At 43.1% G+C, this 26,363-nt stretch overlaps 1 protein-coding gene across 1 annotated transcript in view; it reads right to left on the reverse strand.

The window, feature by feature from the left end:
- Positions 1-1,392: 1,392 nt before the first annotated feature.
- Positions 1,393-26,363, reverse strand: part of XPO7 (exportin 7) — a 35,927-nt gene continuing 10,956 nt past the window's right edge. Inside the window, exons 9-28 of the mRNA XM_070459708.1 lie at positions 25,946-26,065; positions 24,569-24,715; positions 23,577-23,749; positions 21,453-21,646; positions 20,912-21,017; positions 18,484-18,619; positions 17,874-17,947; positions 16,629-16,712; positions 15,346-15,406; positions 14,851-14,959; positions 13,786-13,892; positions 11,445-11,533; positions 10,620-10,727; positions 8,666-8,748; positions 8,235-8,449; positions 7,905-8,043; positions 5,996-6,156; positions 4,745-4,843; positions 4,023-4,150; positions 1,393-3,006 (exon numbers count right to left, since the gene is read on the reverse strand). Coding sequence (XP_070315809.1) covers positions 2,913-3,006; positions 4,023-4,150; positions 4,745-4,843; positions 5,996-6,156; positions 7,905-8,043; positions 8,235-8,449; positions 8,666-8,748; positions 10,620-10,727; positions 11,445-11,533; positions 13,786-13,892; positions 14,851-14,959; positions 15,346-15,406; positions 16,629-16,712; positions 17,874-17,947; positions 18,484-18,619; positions 20,912-21,017; positions 21,453-21,646; positions 23,577-23,749; positions 24,569-24,715; positions 25,946-26,065 — 2,427 coding nt within the window. The 3' untranslated portion in view covers positions 1,393-2,912. The remainder of the gene's footprint in view (positions 3,007-4,022; positions 4,151-4,744; positions 4,844-5,995; positions 6,157-7,904; positions 8,044-8,234; positions 8,450-8,665; positions 8,749-10,619; positions 10,728-11,444; positions 11,534-13,785; positions 13,893-14,850; positions 14,960-15,345; positions 15,407-16,628; positions 16,713-17,873; positions 17,948-18,483; positions 18,620-20,911; positions 21,018-21,452; positions 21,647-23,576; positions 23,750-24,568; positions 24,716-25,945; positions 26,066-26,363) is intronic.

Consider the following 26,363-nt stretch of genomic DNA (forward strand, 5'->3'; position numbering starts at 1 on the left):
TTAGTGAAGATGGATAACCCTATTTGTTGGCAGAGCCAACAAAAACAAATACATACAGTTTGATGATCTGCAATAAAGATTCTAGGTGTTTTTGTCAATGTAAGGTAAGTTTATGTCAGGAAACACTGTCCAGAGACATTTGACTTGATGCCTAGGATAGCCTGGAAAGTAAAAAATTCATTCTTCAACTGAATAAAAGCTCCACAAGATTTCTTGAGGAAATCAAAGTTTAAAGATAACTAACTGGCTTTTGCATTTATTAGGTTGACTCATGTGAAACTGCTGATAACTGACCAGGAAAAAAGGCTCTTGTGGGGGTATCCCTCTTGCAGCTTCACTGTTTAAAAAGTCTGATGTGGTTGGGGAAGATTTTAACTGTGGCACTTGGTAATGACTGGACTGGGCTTAGGACTGCACTGGGGAGACACCATCTCTAGTGAGGTTCTTGCCTTTGAAATTGTTTTTGTGGAAGGAAAGGGAGGAGTATGGGGTTTTGCTGATCAGTCAGCATTTCAGGATAGTTGGGGGAAAAGGGTTTCTTCTTCAAATATCTGTGAGAAAGTTATTTTTGTCTTATTTACTGCAGAATTAGAAGTCCAGGTCAGGGGAGCATGTGACTGGAGTGTTCTGCATATTAATGAAGGCCGACCATTTTCTATTAGGCTTAGAGACAGACTTGACTAAGATGAATCAATTCTACTTGCCTTTAGATATTAGAATGTATGTTTTTTTGGCCTGTGAAATAACTTTGGACCAGAGACCAAAACAGCAGACAGAGGTGTATCTAGTGGACAACAGTGGCTCTCTAGAGACTGTGATTATTGAATGCACTCTGCATTAAGGTACAGGAAGCTATCGTAGTACCTTAATACTTTTCAATGTTCCTGGAAATTAAATGCTTTTACATCTGGGTCCTACATACATAGCAAAGGGGATGAGAAATAGTCCCTTTTATGGTAGTTCTGTTCTACATTTGACAATTCTGGCTCATGAAATCTGCCAAGTATTCTGGGGATAATATTTGTCCTTGAACTTGTCAGGGTCTATGAATGACGCCGAGCTCACGAGCGTATGTCAGAACATTAACTCGGGTTTTTGCAATTACTACTTCTCTCCTGGTTACCCTGTTGTTACCTGGAAGCTCATAAAGAGATAGAGAGGCTTCACTTGTTACAGCTGTGGACCCAGCATATTTTTTATATAGAGAATATATGGACTAAAAGAGTCCTGCTTTTAAAAAGCTATGGAATCAGACTTCATCCAATGAGAAACAAGCTAATTTCAGAGTTGAGGGGTCCCTTGTCACCCACTGGCTTTCAGGAATGCATGTTTCATGTGTTCAGAATGAGACATGTCCCTGCCAACACACTAGACTTGATTGCTGAAACCAGGTCAGTAGAAACCATTGAAGTTTATTGGCGGTCACAATGCTTACACTGTATGCAGCAAACACCCTTACAAGTCTATCCGCAACCTGATCACGCAAGAAAGGATTCACCACACAGTCGCCAGAGGAGAAGGAAAAAACAAAAAAACAGGCTTGTTTCTGGGGGTAGAGGAGAAAAATAAAAATAAAACCTAATTGATGAGTGTCCCATGGGCGAGAGCTGAACTAGAGATGCGTACAACTAGCAGCAACAGTTGTGGAAAAAGTACAAGGCAAATAGCTTTCTCCGTTAATTTTCCTCTGTAGGTTAATTTTTTTTAATATTCAAAACATTTATTATGGTTTTCATTTTATAAAAATGTATATTTTTAAAGGGGTGGGAGAATGTTAAATACTTCATGCTAGGCAGACCTTGTTATTAAGAACCCCTCCACTGTAGTAACTTCCTCCAGTTCATACATTCACGAGTGCAGGGTACATATATAAATATCCACACGCACACATCCACACACACTGCCTCGAGGGCTGGGGAAGACTAAAAGTTATTGGCCACACGTGACTGGGCCTCTGGTGGACTCATCCAAATTGCTCGACAGGAGAGCCACTGGCTCAACTCCTTTTCTCTGGTCTCCACTTTGAACAGAGACCAAGAACCCTAAAGTATAGAGTTACATCTGACTTTTAAAAGCAAGAGGCATATGTCTGAGGATGGGGGATCGGCAAAGTGGGAAAGAGGATGAAGCTAAGAACGCCAAACACTTTGAGCTGGAGTTGTGGGTCACTGCAAGAGGCCAAGGAACCGAGGGCGGCGTCAGGCTGACCGGGGAGGAGGGGTGGTGCTCCGCATGGCTTAGAGTTCCTAATAACAAGGGTAGTACAGTAACAGGAAGTGATGATTTGGGGGGGCAAGGGAAGGGCAATAAGAAAAAATATACATTTGGAATTTTTACTTTTTTTTTCTTTTTGCCTCTCTACACTGTGTCACTAAATATATCTCTGCACGTTCACACATCCTTGTCCAGTAAAGCTTCAGGCCACCAGAATACACATTTTTTCCTCACTCGCATACACAACCCCTCACATCAGCATTGGTGCACTAGACTCTGTAAAAATTTTTCAGTCACACTTTGTTTTTAAACTTGAGTCAATATAAACCTTGTTCAAAATGTTATGAAAAAATGTACATGTTTATACAAGGCAGGTTGTGGCAGGACACTGGGGGTTCTTTCCCCACGGGTGGTCCCAGGAGGAGGGGGGCTGGAGACTCACACATTTGTGCCTCTATCTCCTTATCTCCTCCCACCACCCTTCCCACCCAATCCCCCAGGAACCAGCAGCGCCCTGCCCCCGAGTGAGTGCACTCACACCCCTATTCCCTGGGGAAGAAGCTAGTTGACCTTTGCCATTTTCCCCATACCCCTGGAGGAGGGGGCCAGGATCAGCCAGGCCCTCTCCATTGTAATTGTTCGCCCCCTGGGTCAGACCAAAGGGACACTGCTCTGTACAGGTAGAGTCCAAGGAGGTGTCAGCTCATCATATCATTGCTATTCACTCCATACGTGGAATTCTTCATCGAGTCGTTGACTTCTCGACGGAATGCCGACAGGTTCTGGGTGAACCTACAGAGAGGAGCATGTAGGTTGGGGGAGCAGAGTGGAAGGGAGAGGCCTTTGCCGAAAAAGTTTCTAGCAAGCAAGTGGCTACTGAGAGGCAGAATGTTTGAAGCAATGGGTTCTAAGGTCAGTTAATTAGGTTCAGTCCTAAGACTAAGGAGAAGTTGGGCTAGTTTTGCACCCCTTTCTCCCTGACACATTCAAGGCAGGCTCAAGATGTGGTTAAATCCAGGGCTCTGAGGATCATTTCGGGCTCATGGCAGCACAAAAGGAATCTCAGTCTCATCTTTGTCAGATGGGAAGTAACCCTCCCGAGGTGAGGGCTGGACGAGAATGAGGCTGTCTCAGGTCCTAACGCCGAGACCCGTGCTGGCCAGCACGGTAGCCACTGGTGCAGGGCGCTCACAGCACCTGAAGTGCTCAGGGCAACGGAGGAGCCGAACGCAGTGAGAAGACATTTGAAATGCAGCCCCCAACTGTACCTTAATTAACTTGGAGTTAAAAGCTGTGTATTTAATTAATTAAAATGAAAGAAAATTTTAAAATCAATTTAGGAAAACCTGACATAAGTTCAGTTATTGAACAACTAAGTATGTCTGGAACAACTTAAGTATGGGAGTCTACTTTGTCAACTGTAACTCTTAGGAAATCTAAATACAAATTAAGTATTTCCGATGAAAATTTAGCATCTGAATTGAGATTTCCTGTTACTTGTAAAATATGCAAGATCTTGAAGACTTAGTCCAATAAAAACAATGTTAAAATTCTCAGTTTAAAAATACGGATTACACAATGACATATTATTTTAGACACATGGGTTAAATAAATAAAATATATTAAAATGAACATTGTTTCTTTTTACAGCAACTAGAAAATTTAAAATTATTTCGTGGCTTGCTTTTCTATTGGGCAGCACTTCTTTTTAGACGACATCTAGAAGACCTGGAAGGAGTCTCCTACGTTTCAATGATCTGAAAACTAACAGGTGCCCAGGATTTCTTGGCAGGGCCTCCGACACTCACCTGTCTCTGTTTTTTGTTAGAAGGTTCCGCTCAATGCCTTCCATCAGGTTTTCAAAGCACAGGTGCATAGCCTGCTGCTTCTCTGGTGGCTGGCTGTTCACGATGCTGTTCCTTAGGTCAGAAAAATACTGCAGGGCAGAGAGAGAGAAGGTAAGGAGACAAGAGGCAGAAAGGCTGACTAGCCCCTCATCACCTGAAGAACAGGAGTGTTCTAGAAGAAACAAAATTGGATACTTTTTTTAAGTTTAAGCAAGCACTTGTAGGATATCATTATCTTACTTAAAAATCTAGAATTTTAAAGCAATAAATGCTATGAGAGCCACCTGATACAGATTCTTTTTTTTTTTTTTAAGATTCTTCTTTTATAAGAATCTCTAGACTTATTTATGTCTGTTTACAGCAGAACTGGTTTTTTTTTTTTAAGATTCTTCTTTTATAAGAATCTCTAGACTTATTTATGTCTGTTTACAGCAGAACTGGAACTAGAATGTAGGCCTCAGGTGCTCTGATTTCCAGCGGCTTCTCTCCTTGTCACACTTCCTCATCCTTCCCCTTCTGTCTGAACTGCACCAGGTGCTGACTTGTAACATTTAAGTGACTGTGTTCTGTTCAGAGCATGAGGAGGACATGCTCAAAAGATGGGCCGCGTTCTCTCTCTCACCACTGCGGGCGTGTCTGTCTTTCCCCCAGCGCCCTGGACACCAGGGAGCTGGTTCTCCTACCTTTTCATTAAGTAGTATCAAGCCGAGTAGGGGTCGGGACATAGACCACTGGTTCCTACAGTCTTCGAAGATGATGATGTTCAGCACCGTTGACAGCATCTGGAAATGGAGAAGTGGAGGCAGTGACCTGGTGTGTGGCTGCCCAGACAGAGCTACAGATCCCAAACAAAGGAGCTGACTAGGCTGAAAGCCTTTTCTGTTGAGAGTAAACCAAATAGTCCATGAAACTTCATTTAAATCTATTATGAGGTGAGTTACAAGATATTCCCTTTCCTGGTCTTTAAATCGGTTTGATAATTCATTTAAAAATGGACCTTTCCAGTTAACCCTGATTTTTGTGGGTAATGGGATCAGTCAAGTGAATGATTATAATAGGCAAGACCACCCCGCACTAAAGCTCTCAGGACCTTCTCTTAGAAGATAGAGGGTTACAACCTTTTTGGGGTGTTTGCTACTTCTTAGAGAGAAACGTGGATACAGATGAGGTTGGTTAAAATATTTTTGGCTAAAAATCTAAATTATTCCATTGATTCTTTTTCGTTATCTATTTTTATCTGGTGTATTTCTGCAAATCTTATTTTTTAAAAGATTTTGCAAAAAAATAAAAATTAAAAAAAAAGATTTTGCATACAAATTAAATAATGGTAGGCATATGGTTTGATCTTCATGTGTGGTCAGTTATCTCCTTTTGTCATGCACTCTTTTTTTCTTTCTGTTAAACCGAGAGCTTTATTTGAAAGGTAGAACAACATGCAAGTCTTTTGGCTGCACAGTGTGGCTTGCAGGGATCTTAGCTCCCCAACTAGGGATCAAACCCATGTCCTCAGCAGTGAATGTTTGGGGTTCTAACCACTCAACTGCCAGGGAATTCTCTGTCCCACACTCTTATTTCTATTTTGCAAGTGGCAGTACAAGTTTTACAGCTGGATACTCTAACCCACCCTCCATTTACAGCGATGGATGAGCAAAGCCACTGCCACGGAAGGAGGAGCGTGCTCACGGGACGGGCCCAAGGTGTCGGGGCTGGTGCGACACTCAGAAGAAAAACTCAAAACTGGATCGTTTCAGACTTTCTATCTCCACATTCAGTGACTCCTCAGCAAACTCAAAGATCTGCCATTTTAGCGCATAAAATTCTCCTTGGCAGCATTAACCAGGTGAAAGGTTGGTCAGGTTCATTATCTTGCTGGGCCTGCCCCTCTCGGAGAGGTTCTCTCCCCCACGCCGCCTCCTGCCCCTCACACTCCTCACCTGCTGGATCATCTCTGGATGCTGCTGCATGATATGCAGGAAGCGGTCGCTCTCCTGGGTCAGGGGCGTCGTCCTCTTCTTGGTGCTACGGGAAAGCTGCTTGAAGAGGTATGTCACGATGTGGTCCAGGCAGGAGCAGCAACCTGTGCATACCATGGTGTCTGGAAGAAAACAGGGCAGGGATGAGCAGAACAGGGGTACTGAGCTGCCACCGGCGATGTAGGTGAATGTGAGACGCCAAGCTGAGACCCCTCAGAGGCAGCGAGCTGGACTGGGGACGTGGCCAGCGTAGCCAAGACTACTGCGTGGGATGCTGTCTGTTAACCTCTCACCCTCATTTTACAGCAGGGTTTAATGCCAAATCTGAAAATGGGCTCGTCGTACTAGCTAATAACAGAAACACTACTGAAATTAGTGACTTCATAGGATGTGGACTGACGTCTGCTTCATAAAAAGCGACAGACAGCTAACAAAAGAGCAAGTGCTTTTATCGTGTCAGATACTGTGCTAATGTTTTATCCTCTTGAGAACACCAGGAGGTAGGTGTTCCATTTTACCAATGAGTAAAGAGAAGTATGTAGAGGTTCTATGACTTGCCTCAAGGTCTAGTAACTGCAAGTAGTTGGAAAAAGCAATGATTAGAATCCAAGCACGTGACGTGAGCCTGTGCTCCAAGTTACCTGGGTGATGTCACTGAACCCAGCTTAGTACAGCCTATCAACACTACAGTTTGTTAAGACTTGGGTGCTAAAACCTTCTTTTCTCTCTGGCATCTCTGGGGAAGTGTGTGGTGTAAAGCTGCAGGTATCTGTGCATTTTATAAACAGGACATTGCACTGCAGTGCAGCCTGCAGACAGCACTGACTTGGTGAGGCTCGGACCACAGGCCTGAATGAGTAAACCACGCTGCTTCTGTGCATACCAAGGTCCCTCTGTTTTCAAGAAGCTAAAAAACAGCCTTCCAAAGCAGGATCTGATACCTGGCTGGATGGTTCTAGATACGGTTATGCATCCTGCTGGAGGTAAGTGCGTATCAAGGAAGTGGCACAGAGGTGTGGCTAACTCACCATGGCAGACAATTCAAAAGTCATTCTCTGTGCATTTGCAATAAATTATGATCATTTTTCAGTTGACTTATTCATCCTATTTATGTTTTGCTCAGCTTAGTATAAAAATGTATTTTATTCTCTGCACGCATACACACCGACTAAGACAGCTGGCTGGCACGCAGCATGGTAACAAAATGGTTGACCAGAGCCAGGTGGAGGAGGATGAAAAGACTTACGGAGCACGCTAGGTAAAACGCCCCACTGCTTCCACTGCCCTAAGGCTAGGATCCAAGCACCCAGATCCAGCTGAAGGGCAGCCTCTGTGACCTCCAGAGCTGCCCTGCCTCCTCGCTTCCTCCAGCTTCGCCTCACTCCTCTCTTGCCATGTGGACTTCCTGGTTCTTCCTTGCCTTTGGGGGCTAGTACGTGCTGTTCCTGCTGCCAGGAGGCTTCTTCCCCAATTCATCTGATGACGCCCACTCGCGCCTTGCAGGACGCCCTCCTCAAGGCCAGGAGTTCAGGTATTCTTCCTGGGTGCTCCCATAGCGCTCTGTACTCACCCCACTGCCGTGCTTACACAGGTAAGGGCGGGAACAGGCAGTCATCTGTTTACATGTCTATTTCATCTACCAGATGAAAAGCTCCCGCGGGACAGGGACTAATTACTAGGTCCTTAGCGCCTAGTCTGTAGGAGGGCATCAGTAAGTATGTGCTGGAGGAGAATGTTCCCAAGAGTTATATACTCTGGTGTGAGGGTCAACTCCCCAAAGCAATAATCCAATTGGGGCAAGGTTCTCCCTTCTGCTTAGGGAGGTGGTAAAAGCCAATGGACCAGCCCACTCACCCACCCAGGTGCTTACCGAGTGCAGTAAGTCCTTCAGAAATGGAAGAGAGAATATACATGATGACATGAGGCTCCAGGCTTGCAATAAAGTTCATGTGGTCCTGGGTGAGGACTTCCAGTAGTGAGTAGTAAGACTGGCTGAGCTTGGGGTAATCCTGTAGGAGAAGCAGGGTTAGAGTCAGCGGAGGCAATGTGTACCTCAGCACGTGTGAGCACGATCAGAAATAAACAGCCTAGTGCCCTTCAGATGGGGAGACAGAGGGCCCAGTGGAGCTAGCTTCTAGTTCTTTAGAGAAACATTCAGTCATGGCCTCAGACTCTGTCAGCGATGAAGCCCAGGGCTCACCAGGAGGTCACTGTGGGGGATAGACAGGAGCAGCTTGATGAAGGTCTGCAGAGCATTGTCCAGGGCGTCATCCCCATAGAGACGGAACACTCCAAAATTGACGTAGCTCCCGCTGAGAGCAGCCTTCAGCATGGAGAAACAGATGGAGATGCCTTTGAGCTTCAGTGCGTAGACCTGATCCTTTGGGACCTCTCCTAGTGTCAGGATGCGATTGCCTGAGTAGACGAGATATATTTATTCAATCACGTGGTAGCTCACAGTCCACACGCCAACTCAACCCTCTTCGTCCAAAAGCCCTTGGCATCGGGCGACACTCTAACGAGCGTGTGCGCAACGCAGCATGCCCGGCAGCCCTGGCCTGAGACCCACACACGGAGTGTGGCGACGGGCTGGAACTCACTCCCAGGGTTCTGCTCCTCTCAACTGCTTACCATACATCGTTATCATCTTGCTGGTTTCTCTGAAGAGTAAGATGCCATTGGGGGATGAGACATCAAACTGGAGCCGCTGGGATCTGAGAGGATAACACACAGGAGATAAAAGTCAGAGCTATGTTGCTGGAAGACTCACTCTTGCCTGAGTACCTTAGGTGATACTTTTTGCGTGAAGACATAGACTACCTTTCCTAATGTGAAATAAGCAAGTTAGACTACCTTTCCTAATGTGAAATAAGCAAGTTAATCCAAGATAACCAGTGATGTAGCTTGTTTCTTGAAAAAAAAACCATGATACATTCAAGTTTTGCTGCTTAAACTGAAAACACTTAAAAGAAACAAAGAAAATGAAGCCAGAAATAAAATTATTTTAAAAAAGTTCTCAATTTGGTTTAAAGTATGGGTGCCAGCACAGTCAGTGCTTGGTTGCACTCACAGCCCTGCAGACTTCAATCTACTATATGTTACCTCTCTAGCTTCAGTGGCAACTGCGTACAAGCATCGCCCCTACTTCTGAAGGAGGAAAGCTGTGAAGGACTGAGCGCGCTCCCTCGAGTCAAGCCGGGAGGGCAAACAACGTCAACAACCAGAGTTCTGCATTCCTGACCATCCCCTGGGCCGGAGTTCTCCTCTACTGCTTAATGAGGTCGGTGATCTGATGGCCGGTAAGGCCTCAGACCAACACGAGTCCTCTTGATTCTTCTTTCCCCCTCCCCACAGAGAATCCACCCAGATCCCCAACACGTCCTGAACCCGCCCACCAGCTGGGAGGTCCTTCTGCTTCCACTCCTGCCCCTAGGGTCTCATTCTCCACGTGAAGCTAGAAGGACACCTTTAAATAATGTCAAGGAGATCATTTTAATCCCTGCTTAACATACTCCAGGAGCTTCCCACATACTGAGTACACACCACGCTTCACCACTGCTGTACTGAGCTGCCGCATGATGTGTCTGACTGGTCGCCCACCAGGGTCTCCCCTCCTTCCCTAGGCTTCAGCCAGCAGTGTTCTGCTGTCTCGAGTCCCAGCAAGCTCATTCTGTCTTAGGACCACTGAATTGTTTTCCCTGTTTTGACTGCTCTTTCCCTCTCTTTGCAGGGAACACCGGAGTGCTTCTGGTCATCTGTATTACTGTCTCTAAGAATCCTTCTCTTCAACTCCCTTGTTTTATTATCTTACTTTTTTCAAATGATCTTCCACATTTCTTATACTGCCTATTGTCCCTCCAGAATGTGGGCAGAGGTTTTGTCTGGCACAATCAATATCAAAGTGCCTAAGTGGCAAAGAGCAGAAGTTCTTAAATGTTTATTTTGTAAACAAGTCTTAACTATGAGCCTCACAGGTGGCTCCAGCTTCTGTGACTATCACCTACTTCTTCACTAAGGTAGTTGCAAAAATGACTAATTCTCTCAGGTGTGCTGGTACAGATGCAAGGCAGATACAGAGCTGAAGTTCTAGTGAAGTCAAGGTGCTGAAGTTGTCTTTTCTTTATGCCCTTAGACTGCTGGGCAAATCTAAAATGTAGTATTTTGGAAATCTTTCTTAATTTAAGATAACCTTCACTGATTCAGCTGTCTTCTGCCTAACAATGAACACATAATGGGACATATGTATACTTATGGCTGATCCCTGTTGTAATTATCCTTGATTAAAAATAAATAAAAAAGAAATTTATAAATGAGACTCTTGGTCGCCAAATTCACTTAAGAGTGGGTATTTGAGACACTTTTTAAAAAGTGACTTACTTCCTGTAAGCAACTATGGCCTTGTGTGTGGGGGGCGATCCTTCTTTCAAACAAACAAAATCAGAACAGTCTTTCAGAAGTTTTAAAGTTTGACAGCAGTGAGTCTTAGTACCCTCTACAATCTGCTGAAAACACTAGATAAAACAAATAATCGCAGGGTCTGCTCAGATGAAGGGCAGTGGGGCCTTCTGAAAGTCTCCCTGCTTACCTGTTGTGGACCAGTTCCGCCATCAGCTTGAGCACAGGGGTAGTGCAGGCTGGGTCATGGTACCACAGCTCAATGGCCCGCTGCAGGATGGGCATGTAGGAGGGGTAGCTGTAAGTGAGAGGCTAAGGAAGAATTCTGAATCCAGAGAGGTACACAATTTCTCAGCACTGGTCAGGCACACACTGCCAAATTACAGTTCTCTGATTTCCTGTCTCCTGCTTGCTGATCTTAGAGTCTTTCTAAACAGAAGGCTCTAGAGTGACTGTGTGTCCTTTACCTTGTAACGGGCATCTAAAGACACACTTTAACTTACATAATGCCTTTCTTCTGAGAAGCACAATGCATTTCACCCAGTTATCTGTCCTCTTACCACTTCTGTGAGGTGACAGGGAAGCATAACTGTACATAACTGTTTGAGGAAACAGAGGTACTTAGATGTTAAATGATTTGTTACAGGTTATGAAGTTAGCAAGGTTTGCCTTTCTAACTCCTAGTACAGCTGTCTTATTTATTAGTAGACTGAAAAGTCTCTTTTCTAAGTGTAGCAAAATTCACATGCAATAATTCCAAAGGGATTTATAACTGGGCCCCCAAATAGAAACCGAGGAGCCCCACCTCACTCACTTCTCAATCTCAGTGACCAGGCAGCTTCGTGTCACTGGATCACTGAGGAATGAGAACTGGAAAGATATGGCTGCCTTCTGGGTAACTCTTCACCTTCTCAGCCTCACAATTCCTTCCTCCCACCTTCCCCGATGACTCCATCACCCATTCACCCTCCAGGTAAAGCTTGCGGAGGTGCACTCCTAGCTTGAGTTAGGATACATCCATTCGAACAGCATCATGAAGCTGGTCTTGGCATTGAAGGCAAAAGCTATCCCTCTCAGGTCTCTTACGAGGCCAACTAGAGTTCGCTGTGGCAGAAGGCAAAAATATGTTAAGACAGAAGACACACCAAACCTATCACCACCCGATGGGAATTTCATCTTCCTCCTCCCATCATTCAACAAATACTCCTTCCCAAGTATTCTGACTCGATCTCTCCCGTCCAAAAGAGAGAAGTGCAATCTCTTCTCTTGGAAAACTAGTCTTGGATGCTATTTATATCCAGAGAAAGGGATGGTTTCCTGGCCCATCACAGCAAAAACAGAGGCTGATAAGATTTTAAGACATTATGTGCTCGCTTCGGCAGCACATATACTAAAATTGGAAGATTTTAAGACATTAATGTGATAAACTATGTAAAAAAAATGGAAAAGCAAAAAAGCGTATTCAAGAAGAGGTGGGGGAGAAAAAGGCAAAAAAGCACATACAAGAAGATGGAGAAGAGTCATATCCCTAAAGGTCTGGTACCACATCCAGTTACAAAGGCGTCAGTGCCACAGGAAAGCAAATGCAGACCCCGCCAGGAGCAAGACAGAAGTCTGCAATACTATTTGCCTTTTGGTTGGGCTATCTAGAAAGAAGACTGATGTATCGGATCTTGGACCTATAAAGTACTAATACTATGCTTTTAAAGAATAAAAGCCTGTGACCCAATGAGGTCAATAATTTGTCCACAGTCCTGCCAGTAGGCAGCAACAGGGCCAGGGTTAGGACACCAAGATTCCAAATTCAAAGCTCTCTTTCTCAACAGAATATTGACTAGTGGGCCCTGAAGTGCAATGAAACCCCTTTCCAAAAGCTAACACCCACAGTAGGCACACTGGGTATCCTGACTCATTTGTAAAAAATGTCTGCATTTTTGCTAATGGTCTGCTTACAGCTCTATTCCTAACTGATACCATAAGCTCAACTTTAAGACATGGGCTTGATATATGAGACATGACAAAGATATAGTGATGGTTGTAGTTCATGGCCAAGGTGGTTCTTTCATTAATTTTACTTGTTTTGTACAGAACTAATGTGATGGGGAAAGGGCTGCTATCCCTGTTATCCCTGATAGTAGTAGTGCCCATCTCAGACCCCAGCACACCAGAGTAAAGAGGAGTTTGGTAACTGGTGTTGCTCTCTGACTTCCTTGTTAATTTGGAGAGAGAACACCAAGAGGCTATCTAGAGATGAAAAAGAATTTCATAATGTCAGGTGAAGTATGGCATTTTAGGGGGCAATACCTCTGGGCTATTTGGTGGCTCTAAAATTCAGTATTAGTGTCATGAACACTACAGAAAAGTTCTACAAGTATTAATAGTCCACTGTTTCTGGTTTTGGTACAGAGATCTATAGATAAAGAAAGCAGGTGTTCAAGAAACAAAAAGAGGAGGAAAGCAAAAAAAAAAAAAAAAGATGGCTATTCTGACAGCTAGAAATCAATAACTGAAGGTAACTTTAAAATTCCATTTATATGGAAATTCACAAACCCTTCTAAATGACTCATGGGTCAAAGACAAAATCTTAATGGAAATAAAATGCAAAAAGCTGAATGATAATGAAAGATGCTATATATCATAGCTTGTAGAGACCGGAGACCTGTTTCAAAACAATGTGAAAACTTAGTGCTACTAAACCACTTAAAAATGGCTGAGATGGTAAGTTTTATGTGTTTTTTTTTTTAACACTAATTAAAAAAAAAACAACACTTATGAAATAATACACCTAGAGAGACATTTAGTTTTAAATGACTGTATTAGGAAAGAAGAGCTTGAAAAGTGAAGTGGCAACCACTGCATAGATTCAAGTAAAAGGTATGAAGATAAAGATTAAGAGCAGAAATGAAGGAAATAGAAAAAACAGATAAAACAAAGAAAAAGAAAAAAGAATTCTTTTGTGTGCCATGAGGCAAACTAATAAACTGACAAACCCCTTGTAAGACATCTAGAAAAACCAAAGAAAGCACTAATAAGCAGTATTGAAAATGAAAAGGAGACATGACCAAATATACTTCAGAGATTAAAAAGGCAATGAGAAAACATATTTACATTATGCCAATACATGTGAAAACATAAAGATAAAAAATCCTAAGAACTGTTTAAGAACATAAACAGTTTATAAACTTATGTTGGTTCTTCTATTTAAAAATCTCAGGAATCCAAGAGACTGAATAAAAAGCTGTATCAGTAGAAAATCTATAGATAAAACACTATTTTCTGCAGTGCTATTTAATCCCGTCTCTCTCAGGGGCTAGCCCTCAGCCAGAAGCAGATCAATCAATGGGTGAAGGACTCACCTTTGCCTCTTGTTCGTTGAAACTATTAGTGCTAAACATCTGGGCCACAGCTTCAAACGCTGCTGTGAGCGGCAGCATGAACTGCTCATATTGGTCTTCATCCTCTCCTGTAAGGAAAATAACCCGGGCTGTGACCCCAATACAAAACGTGCAAGGCTGTGGTATACGTGAAAAGTAAGTTGGTATAAAAGAAGTACAGACCCAGGGATAATTCAGAGCAGTCTCTTGATTATCCCAGTAGGTACTAGTAGTAATTTCAGAATAAAATTATGTACAGAGATAATTTTTTAAACTAGAAAAATCATCACAGCAGAAATCATCTAACCCAGGAATGCCCCAATTTTTTCAATACTGAGGTTCAGTATCAAAGATTCTGATGTGTACAAGGTACTACGTTACTTATTTTTCCTTAAATGAGAACTATAGTCAGTCGAGAAATGATCGAGTCTGGTGTATGAGAACTAGATGAGACCTGAACCTGAATTAGGCGCACATGGAGGAATTTCTTTTTTATTACCCCCCTCCCTTTGTAAATAATCCTTCATAAACAGAGAAAGTTTTACCTTGTAAGTTTAGCAGGATTAAACTTAAATAGCTAAAAATTATGGTACTATTAAGCTTGAGGTTGTAAGCTGAGCCCAAACTGCTAATATCACAACCAGAGCGAGAAAGACACATAAGCGCTCCTGGTTCATCCATGCCAGGGAAGTGGGTGCTGAGGATGCTGGCCATCTCAAGTGGCTGCACCTCGATGTGGCAGGAGGGGTTACCTGGACAATGAGATGCACTTAGGAATCTCAATTCTCAATTCCCGTATCTTACAGATGAGAATTATGAATAGAATTTTAAAACCTATCAGATGAAAACTTCAGACACATACTGTAAATCTCTTCCAGTTACAAAGATCATGATAGCAGGACCTGTTCTTGGTGAAATCAAACTGTAACTTCAGATATTTTTGAAACAACAGAAAAGACTTCTCCCAACATTTAGTTTTCTATCCTCTTGTAAAAATTGAGAACAACGCCAAATTACTTCACTAGCCACTAGGATTTATTGCAGTACCTAAATCCACCATGAGGAGACGCCCAAGTGCCGTGTAGAAGGTAGTTCGACACCGCATATCTGTCAGGTTGGACTGATTGTTAATACCCAAAAATGAAAAGTGCTCGCTCTATTGAAAAAAGAAAACAAATTACGAAGATAAAAACACAGATTAGAGGCAGAATGCAAGCCAGTAATTTTAGAATTACCGAGCCCTTTCAAGCTAATGGCCGTATTATATCATTCCTTAATGGTAAATGAGGAGTATTTAAAAAAAATTTTAAACTGTTATTGTTATCTACAACTAAGTTATTTTAGTAATAGTTGGTGACTTCACCATAACTCAGATTATCTGGATCCCAAAGAGAAGCTCTGATGACAGTAATCGTCATCTGGCAGTGTGACGGCGTGGGGGACTGAGCGCCAAGGAGCTCAGTGTGAACACGTTGATGCTGAGAGCACGTGGGCGGGGAGGGGGCTGGAGAGTAGGACCAGGGAAGGGGCTCAACCACTCACCGTGTGATTGTTCAGCATGAACTGTACTGCACTCAGCTTCACTAGCTTCCTTACACTACTGTATGTAAGGACAAAGGAAGAGGGTCAAGGAAAGGGTGATGCAAAGTAAGAATCTCTGCTGCACAATGGGCACTTTCTAGGTGAGAGCAGTTTCTTCCTTTACTATGAATCCCATGCCCGGAGAACCTATTTGTCTTAACCATTTGAATATAACACTGCCAAATGGGGAAAAAGGTATTCTCTTCTAAACAGCATTTTAACTGATAGATGAAAAAAATACCCACCTTAAAGTCTATGTGTAAGAAAACAGCTAAAACCCGGCAGTTTCCCTCAAGAATCATGATATCCTAGAGTAGCTTTTCTCAATGGGGCTTCTGAAAAAGAATTAAGCCCTAAAGTCTGTGCATGGCACCCACTGTAGGTGTGAATAAACCTCTCTCCTATGCATTTAGAATGAGACTAGCTCTGTATGAAAAAAAGACACCCAAATAATGTTTTTTAGGGTTTACTTCTCTTGTAGACCCCTGGTGTGATAAGCTGTTTTGGAGTAATTCAACCTTTACAGCACACTGAATCCAAGTCAAGAGGGTGTGTAGCCACTACTTTTATTGCAAAGTTTATGATCAGGCTACTTCTACCTATAAGCTGATAGAAAAATCCAGATGGACTTTACTGCCACCTATGCTAAAACCTTGGCTTCAAAGAGTGTGTACCTATCAGAAAGATCTGTTGGGGATTTCTGGATCTTAGAGATAGCCAGGAATAAATCTTTGGGAGACTATTTCAGAAGAGCCTGGTGGGCTACAGTCCATGAGGTCACGAAAGAGCATGACACAACCAAGCGACTTAACAACAACAGACGATTAGTTTGTCGGCTGGCTCATTTTTAAGGTCTGGAATTAGACCTGGATTGTATGTGGGTGTTGCCTTTGGTTCTGAGGAGAATGGAAAATACTTAAGTATGTGTGTGTGCTAAGTTGCTTCAGTTACTCTTTGCAACCCTATAGACTGTAGTCTGCCAGGCTTCTCTGTTCATGGGATTCTCCAGGCAAGAATACTGGAGTGGGTTGCCATGCCCTCCTCCAGGGGATCTTTCCAACCCAGGGATCAAACCTGCATCTCTTGCGCCTCCTCTATCAGTAGGTGGGTTCTTTACCACTAGTACCACCTGGGAAGCCCATACTTAGGTATACATAAAGCTAAATTAAGGTAGAAGTAAAACAGGCCCTGATGTCTCAGACTGTGTAACACCATGGTCCCCCAGAAGCCAGCTTAGAAAAGGATATCCAATGGAGAGGTCATTGAGAAGCTGTAGTGTCTTGGAGGTGATAGGTTCACAACGGCCCCAGTACTTCAGGTTGGTGATGCTGGAGGACAAAAAGAAAAGAAAAAGCAGGAGACTTTTGATATGCCTGGTGTTCTGGAGAGTTGGGAGAAGAAGAAAATCATCCATCACGAGTCACCACACACCTGCATCACCAATTCACAGACATCACAACCACAAAAAAATGGGTATAAAATCTCCGTACTTACATTTGGTTGACTAGAAAAATTATCCTTCAGATAATCTTCACTACTTGGTTCCAAAGCTACACTGGCCCATACCCAGGCCCTTGGAATTCTGGGGCACTCCAGGGCTGATTTCTGCAGCAAGGGCAAGAGATTTCTGCGGCAGTGATAACATGCAGACGTATGCAATTCTGCACCTGCACCATCCACTGTCAGCTGCAGAATTCTAGTAGCCCTTGCTTCTGGATTCTTGGCTGGCAGAGTCTTTTAGACCCCCTTTGCTTTTTTTCATCTTAAGTGATTAACCAGCTCATGGGTATGAATGTTTAGGTCCAGGATGGTTGAAAGGAGGCAAAATGGTGCACTGCACACAGCCCTGGGTGATATATTTATTTGGCTACTACTGTGTGCGTTGATAAATTGAGCTCCTAAAAAAGGGGGAAATGTAAGCAAAGTGGCATAACTTTAAAAAAAAAAAAAAAAAAAGAACCAAAAAGGGCCAATCAGGAGCTCCAACTTTGAAGACAATTCAAATAACAGTGCTTGATTTTTGCGATTCAAGACTCTGAAAGGGTGTGATGGTTCTTGAGAGGAGTAAGCCCATTTGAATTAGAGTGGGGCTCCCCTCCTGGGGGGACACCTAGTGGCAATCAGCATCGGAAAACGGAAGCCGGCTCGGGGCCTCTGGGCAGGAGGGTGACCTGGTGAGAGTCTGGGGAGGAAGGTCTGTTTTGCTAATGTCACAACAGGCTCCCCCCGACAGGTTCCCCATGATTCCAGAGGCTGCCGATGAGATTCTGCACGGACAAAATGAAAGCCTTGCCTGTTCAAGCCTGGAATGCTCTGGGGCCGGGCCGTATCTCTAAGCACAGCTCGTCACACACTCAAATGCACAAGTTTCTGACGCAAACGATCACTGCTGGAATACCAAGGCACTGGCGGCACGACGCCAAGACCACACTGTACAGTCGCAACCGGACTGCGAGGGGCTCCTGCCGAGGGCGAGCCAGGATACTTACATTTTCCCTATGAAGACGCTGAGGACCATGGTCTCGTCATTCAGGCCCAGCACCTCTGAGAGCCGGCGGTACAACTGGTGATGTGTTTGGGGAAGAGAAAGCAACCAGAAAATACAGGTAAGAAAAACCATATCCCAGTACTGATTCTGTCCTCATGAAGGAGGTTAAAACCATATGAAGAATATGAACAACAGTGCTGGGAAAGTCTTTACTGACGGGATGAGCTAGTTTCTGAGCACTACTAAATACTGGGTAGATGTTATCTTCAAGCCTAAAATGATAAAAAAAACCTGTCAAAACCTTGTTGTTTTGAACATCCATTCATGTACATAGGGACTAAGAACTGTCAATTTAGGGGAGACCAATGGATGTTGTGACTAGTCATTTATTAAGCACATGAAATATATGAAGACTGAATGCAAAGCAGAGAGGAGAATCCAGCTGACTTCTACTCTTTGAGGAGTCTCCTGAAATTCTACAGACCAAGAGGAACTATTTGAATTATTCTGATACTGGAGACTGTAACTAAACTGTTAACAGCCATTTCTTTTACTCAGAAACTCCACAAGCAGAAGTGAGCACTAAATGCAGCCAACTCAGAATCTGTTACCTTAGAGGATTTCTGCACCTGGTCCCCAATGTAGATCTTACGAAATTGTTCAAAAAAGCTCAGCATGGCCAATTCTAGTTTCTCATTACCCGCCTGAGCCAAGCGAGAGTCTGTTAGGTTCATCAGCTGGAGCACCCTGGAGGAGGAAAAGCAATGATTCTCTCAACAGCAGGATATCCTGGTCACCAGAGAAAACCAACCTCCCCTGAAAAGAGGCACACACCCCCGCCCCTCACCCATCATCCTATTGGAAAGGCACTCTCTGCAGGCTCTAAGCTCCACTAGGGAACAAAATTCTCCCCTTCTGTGCCTCAGGAACCACAGCCGAGGAATATGAATGACTAATTAGATATTTAAAACTTCCAGTCCCCTGAGATTCTATAGATGGAGGCAGAACTTGTAACTGCTTAAAAACAGTGGGAAAAAATACTAGTACTAGGGTAATGGTCATCCCTGAAGCTTCCGTGAGAACTCAAGTACAGCAATTTTATTTTCTTAGCCCCAGCTCCACAGCTATAAAATGAGGGAGACAGGACTAAGCCAGTGGCTCTCAATCTTTTTTCTCATAAAGCCATAAAAGGAAAGGAGACACATGAAGGACAATGCCCACAGGCAGGAAACACTTCAGGGACCAAGAGCCGACATGCTGCCTGTGACATCATCCCTTTCACTGCACCCATTCCCCCAAAAAAAGCATACTGGAATGCAAGCGAGTGGATGCTGGATGAGTAAGAATGATGCTATTACAAGTGAGTCATCTGACATTTTGATAATGTGAAAACAGGTAACAAACTATTGAACATTTTGTGACATCATGAGTGCACTGGACTCAGTCACTGTTCTGGAACACTCAAGTTGAGAGCCAGTATATGAGAAATTGTCTAAACTCAATTTATATTATCACACACACACAGTATTACACAAGGCCACAGAATCAGAAAGGTATTGGATTTCATCCTTATTAAATCTTTGTTCAATTAGGGCAGATGAGCATCTGATAAATAAGGTGGGGGTAGAAAGAGAAAAATGGGGATTTTCAGAATAAGAATAGAAATGGACTGAAATGTCTAGGGACCAATTCTAAGGAGTTATGTCAAAATGTCTAAGGAGAGCATCTCAAACTTTAGAACCCTTCAAGGTAGCAGTTCCTTGCAAGGTCACAAACCCCATTCATGAAAATTGTTGTTATTTAGTTGCTCAGTTGTGTTTGAATTTTTATCAGCCTCATGGACTGTGGCCTGCCAGGATCCCCTGTCCATGGGATTTCCCAAAGAATACTGGAGTGGCTTGCCACTTCCTCCTCCAGGGTATCCTCTCCACCCAAGGATCGAACCCAAGTCTCCTGCTTGGGAGGTGGATTCTCTACTACTCGGTCACCGGGAAAGCTCTTCATAAAAATACTAAAACATTATTTGCCCTTTCACCCGCATTCTCACAGGAGGGTGCAGTGGGGTTTTTCCAGAGGCTATAAGCTGTGTGATATCACTACAGTCTGAATGCAGAAGCAGAGAGGAGAATCCAGCTGACTTTTACTGTGCCAGACATTAAAACAAAGCTACTCTTCTCATTCATTTCTTCTGAAAAAAATAGTTATTAAAAACAATATTATATATATCAACATGAAATTGGCTTATTATTTTTTAAATTAATTTGTAAATATTTTAAAAACATAGAACGTCTTAGTTCTACTTCCTAATATGATAAATATTGATAGATATAGCCCATATGAACAAGTTCTTTGAGGACCTCTATACTTTTTAAGATGGTACAAAGTCTTGAAGAAAAAAGTCTGAGAATCTCTGCTGCAGAGGTTTAAAAAGATTTTTAAAAAATCCTGCCTTTTTATTTCAATAGTAAGTAGACTTTCAGAAATCACTAAATGCTCATTTACAGGTTTTTAGTTAAGATGAGAATCATACAGACACAAAATAACTTGAAATCCTGTAGATAGAAAAAGGTATGTCAAGGCATCTGAAAGGCTGTAGAAATTCTGTAATTCATCTTTAGGGATATTTGAAGACCCCCAGTTTCCTATTAGACTTCCTATTTGACTATTAGGCAAGGCAAAAGCAGTCCACATTTCATTAACTCTGAGATATTGCACTTAAACAGAATTAAAAGCTACTCTCCACTCTGTATCCTACTTATACTCTTAATTCTATATCCACAATTTATTTCCTTGCTGAATTACTGCAGACGGTTTTTTAGTAAAGATTGTAGGCATGGCTGTTGCCGTATTTATAAAAACTTTGGAATTTGGACCTGTAACAGTTTTTCATTTTCATGGGCAATCAGCTTCATAAAATTATACTTTGTAAATGGGAAGAAAAGCACTAACAGAAGCATGTCAAATTCCCATGGCCTCAAGACCCGAAAGGGGGTGGGAGGGTCAGAGCAGTGAAACGGGGGCCTCTGTGGGAGCACTTACCGACAGACAAGCTCGCCGTCCATAGCATCCTGCTCATCAGTGCTGGCAAAAGAGACCCGGCCACCAATCACTGCACCAATGATGTAAACCAGCCACGTCAGCCTTCCTGCAACAGGAAGAAGACCCATTAGTGTCACCTCCAGTCATCACTGCAAGAAGAAATTCCTCCCTGTGAGGTTCATTTCTTACTGTGAACTCCCTTAATCTTAAGAAACTGAAAAGGCCCTGAAGTCAGACTGTTCCTCCAGAGAACAGCTACTCCTCTGCTCTAGTAAGGGTGATACCAAGGGCGAAACTCCCCTATAACCAAGGCTCCCCTATCAGACAGGGGCATTAGTTTTAGAATTCAGTACTTCCTTGAACACATCCACTACAGATATGACTTCAGTTACTCTTTCCTAGTTCCCCAGGGCATTTATTATCAAATATTCTTGTGTATATGAAGCTAACTGAGGATGGAGGAAGTCTTCTGAAGCGGGGGAGGTGAAAGGCAGGTGACAGTGAGTGAAAGAGTGCTGACAGCAGTTGGGTGTCCACTCACCTTCCTGCACTGCGATGTCCATGGGGCTGGCGCTGGCACTCTGGAGCAGCTCCTGGTAGGACTGGGCAGACTGGTCAAACAACTGCACGAGCAGCGCACATGTCTTCTCGTATTCACAGCGCCCGATGGTAGAGAGCTGGTCCAGCTGCTGCTGGACCAGACCTGTATCCTCCAGGGGGTCTTCCAGTCCATCTCTACTCCCAACAGAAGAAGGAAGGAGCCCCCTTAAAACGTGTTGCTGACTTCCCTGTCACAGCAGCTCTCCTCCTCCATTCTGCCACCACATGCCGTCGCAGAGGCCCATATCCCAACACAGCTTTTTACCAAGGAAGGAAGGTAAGAACGGGCTGAAGGCAGGGGTCTCACCAAGCATCAGTCTCTGAGGTATCTTTCAATCCCTAGTCCCGTAACATTTGTCTGCAGTGATTTTCCCAGTCCTATGCTTCTCAACCCTGAAAGCTCCCAGCTCTCAGCCTCTCGTTTGTTCCTGACGATAGTAAACTCTGAGACTACAAGTAGCCTATCCCTGCTGTGAGGCCACTCGTTCTGTGATCAGATGGGCTTTGGAATTCAGAAATCTTCAGATTTTAGGGAGGTACTGTATGCTTCTACACGTAACATGAACCCTCCATGGGCTGTGGCATGTCACATACAATATTCCTGTAGCAAAATATATAAATATTACGAATAGTCACACTAAATAAAATTTTTTAAAAACACTACTATGTGTGTATGCTACGTCGCTTCAATTGTGTCTGACTTGTGCAACCCCATGGGCTGTAGGCTGCCAGGCTCCTCTTCCCATGGGATTTTCCCAGCAAGAATACTAGAGTAGGTTGCTATACTCTCTTCCAGGGGATCTTCCCAACCCAGGGATTGAACTGCAGATTCTTTACCACTAGCGCCACCTGAGATTAAGTGGTCTCATATCAGCACATGTCAAGTTTTGCCACCAAATGAGTTTTGTGTCTAACTTATGAGAAAATTAAACATTCACATCTTAAGTTTCAGAACTGCAGACAAGGCGCTGTGGATCTATACCATGTCTTGTCGTATCCACTGGTTTCCTAGACTTAAAAACCTTATAAGCTGTCTACTGTTACATGGTCATATGACAATCCAGCAGCATCACTGCCACCACAACGGGCAGCTCAGAGCTGTGTGTCAACCATGGTCCATGCACTAGGCCAGGACACAGTAATTTAATTCCCATTATAATCTGGCCCAAAAGCACAGAGCTATGAGCTGAGTAACTGGGCCCAGAGCCCATACGTGTCCCCACTTCCCAACATGGCCTGCCTGAAACCTGCTGAGTCCTTAAGAATAAAAACTACACCACTAACAGAACAACGCTTTCCAGTAGGCTTCACCAATACCAAGATTCTGAAATGATTCAAGTCATACACAATTGAGACTATAATTATTATGACAAATTTACTTGATTTGAGCAAATTATGAATGCAACTTAAAAATGAAAAAACAACCAACCAGACCTGCAGAGTTCAGCTAAATTCTCCTGAGAAACAGCCAATGAAAAAATATATAAGAAAGGTCTCTACACCAAGAATAACTGTATTTTATATAGGTCATTTCTGAAAGGGTCTGACACTTCTTTACTATAGAGTTCTGGTCCAGCTGGCAGTCAAGAAGACAAAACCCATGTGTCAGGGTAATGCAATCGGTGGCCAGCTGCCTGGGATTCTTAGATCTTCTAGTAAGCTCTGGATAGCAGGGTTTATTTATCCACTTATTTCTTGAGAAGTTCACATTAAGCACCTATATGTTAAACGTTGTAACTGTTGTCACCTACAGTTTAGAAATGCTTCTCTCATGTTTAACGAAAATCAGTGGCAAGGACAAATGTTATACTGATATGCTTTGTATTCCAAGATGCTGCTATGGTGGGTGAAGAAGGGACATGAATAGGATATTAAAGAGAAAAAGACTCCTCTTTCAGACATTATGCTCTCATCAGCTGCTGTGCTGACAGGAAAAAATACCCATTTCGGTGTTAGCTCCAATAAGATTCATATCAAGGATGCATCTACCAACTGGATGTCAGGGCCCTAGCAAGTCTGACACCAGGCGTGTGTAGGGAAAAAGGGAGGCTGCCCATCTCCTTACCTGAGTATGATGTGCACAGATTCCAGACGGGATGTGATGTAGGCTTTGGTGACCTCAGGAGTATATGTCTCCAGCATGTGGGGCTCGGTGGCTTTCACATATGGCACGGAGGCTGCCAGCCGCTGCCACAGGCTCAGGAGATAGTGCACGCTATTTGGGGCAAATTCCCAATGCTAAAGAACACCAAGAGAGTAGGCCTCTGTTACCAGCGTATCTCCTAGAGGTCCAATCTTAAATTTAGTATCTCTTAAGATGCTCTGATGTGACCTCCTAGAGGTCCCAGAAGCATCAAACCACAGATGCTCTAAAAGGAAGGCAGAGGAGAAAGAATCGTGGCTGGATGGACACAGCAAGGTCTATGAAAGGGATCCAGTAGAATCAGATGTTAACTGTCATTTGTGTACATAGTACATTAGTCTCAAGCCACTTGACATAAAGGATAAAAGCTTTTCTTTAAAAAAAAAAAAAGGATAAACTTTGATGGGTTTTGTTCTCTGTACAGCAACCAGTCTAATGTGTTTACTGGTATTTCAGAGACTAATCATCCAGTGAGAAGAGATGTTCTGAGCTGGCTGAGTAAGCGGCTCTCAGACATTAGTATGCAAGATAGTCTCGTAGGAAGCTTGTTAGAAATAGAGGTGCCAAGGCTCCTCCCTAGACCGAGTGAACCAAAAATGATGGGAATAGGACCCAAGCACCCGCATTTCTCATCAAGCTCTCTGGATGATTCTGATGCAATCCATCACTTTAGAGAACCACTGCCTACACACGGCTAAGACAGAGAGGGTGCTGAGTCTCCCTTCACTCTTCTGCCCGTTTTTTAAGGGGGGCTATGAAGGAGTTCTCCCAGCCTTGAATCTAAGTATTATTCTTACAATTCCCTCATGTTCTCCTAACCACACTCTTTGTAATGCCACAAGGTCAAATAAAACCAACGAGCAAGAGAAGAGGTTCCACTGTTTAGGAAGAAAGCCAAGCAATCCACAACAAACCTGCAGGCTGGTCACCGTGAAGTTAGCTATCAATCGGATGACCTCGGGGTAGTTTTCCACCTTCACTAATTCTCCCAGTTGATAGTTACTCTTCAAGCGGGCCAGTAGTCTGCAAAACTCATGGTAATTGTTTGGGTCTGACAAACTCTGGTGACAGCACAGGGGGGAAAAGACAGTGTGAAACGCGACTCACTAAACTGCTTCCAAAGGCATCTGGGACGGCCCAGGGGGCGGGGAGGCCGCAGGAGACGTGCTTTAACTTCTGAGATGCTGGCCATCACTCTGAACAGTGCATTTGTACGATTAAACAACAATTTTTTAAAAAGTCACTTTTAAAGGGGACTATTACATCTATCATCTCATCTGTTCACAATAATCATGTTGGGAGATAGGGTTATTGGCCTCAATTGGCAGAGTCTGAAACAGAAGCCCAGAAGGACCAGACTACTTGCCAGGGTTGCAATGCTGATTAACGGCAGAAATGGGCACAATCTCAGATTTAACAGGCCTGTTTGCTTCCCACTGATCGAATGAAAAGTAATGACATTTTCATTTTCACAGCTGTCTAATTTATCATTAAGCACAACTAGAATGGCAAAGTTACACAAATATTTCATGTATTTTATTATACTGCTATCATGACAACAAACTCACTGTATTAATATGTTTATGTATCTTGTTATCTACTTATATCAGACACTTCTGTCTGTACACTACAGCAGTATGTTTGTTTCCTTACACATGTTCTCCTACATTAGAGAAAGGGGACAGGTTTTGTTCTGCTTGTCACTACATCTCTGGCCCGTGGTAGGTGACTCCATACAAATTGCTGATAAAAAAAAATGAATTTTTAAAAAGGAAAGAATTGAGTACAGTTATTTCTTTTTCTTTTCTTTGGCCATGCCACATGGCACGAGGGATCTTAGTTCCCTGACCCTGGATCGAACTTATGCCCTCTGCAGTGAAGGCATGCAGTCTTAACCACTGGACCACCACGGGAGTCCCATAACTGAGTACATTTAAAAGTGAACGGGTCTTATTTATGATATTTCCTAGTGCGGAGAAGTGATACTTAAAAAAAGAGGTGTGAGCTGAATCTTTGGGACTGAAAAAGATAAGAAGGACAACTGAGTTATGGAATGAATAATATTTGAATGAGAAGTATCTCCCTTTCTAGCTAAAAGTAGCTCTATTCACTTACGTAAATAATTTACATTCAAAATCATGGAAACAAAAACAGATTGAACTGTTTTTAGGGTTTTTGCTATGTGTGACCTCTAGATTGAGCTTTTGCCTTATAACAGAGAGGTATATACTAATCATACATGCTTATACATCCATACACATAAAATAAAAGTAAATTCTCAAAAATCGTACCTGTGGGTTTTCCAGTATTCGTTTAACACCATCAACAAGGTGAGAGAGAAACTTGGCCCTCTCTGCGTTGTTGAATAGGGACCTTCTAACTGAGGCAATCTGTACTAAGCATGATAATACCTAGAGGAGGGCACAACCAAAACACAAATGAGCAAAACAGACGGTATAGCTCTTTTCATTACTCTTTTCCTTGCTATAAATATTCTTCTTCCCTCTTCTGTTACTCTCTGCTATCATTATAATGATAGCAGAAAAAAAAGATCAAGGAGGGTGTAGTCGAGGATATCTGAAACAGTTTTACTAAAAGAAAAATAAAGGGCATTAGACTCACAGTGAGCATAACAACTAGTTAAATCCAGTTTGGAAATTCATATAGGTATTATTTTTCGACCACCCCTACGGCCTCTTTATGTTGAAG

The sequence above is a fragment of the Odocoileus virginianus genome, chromosome 31 (assembly GCF_023699985.2).
Source record: "Odocoileus virginianus isolate 20LAN1187 ecotype Illinois chromosome 31, Ovbor_1.2, whole genome shotgun sequence".
Classification (NCBI taxonomy): domain Eukaryota; kingdom Metazoa; phylum Chordata; class Mammalia; order Artiodactyla; family Cervidae; genus Odocoileus; species Odocoileus virginianus.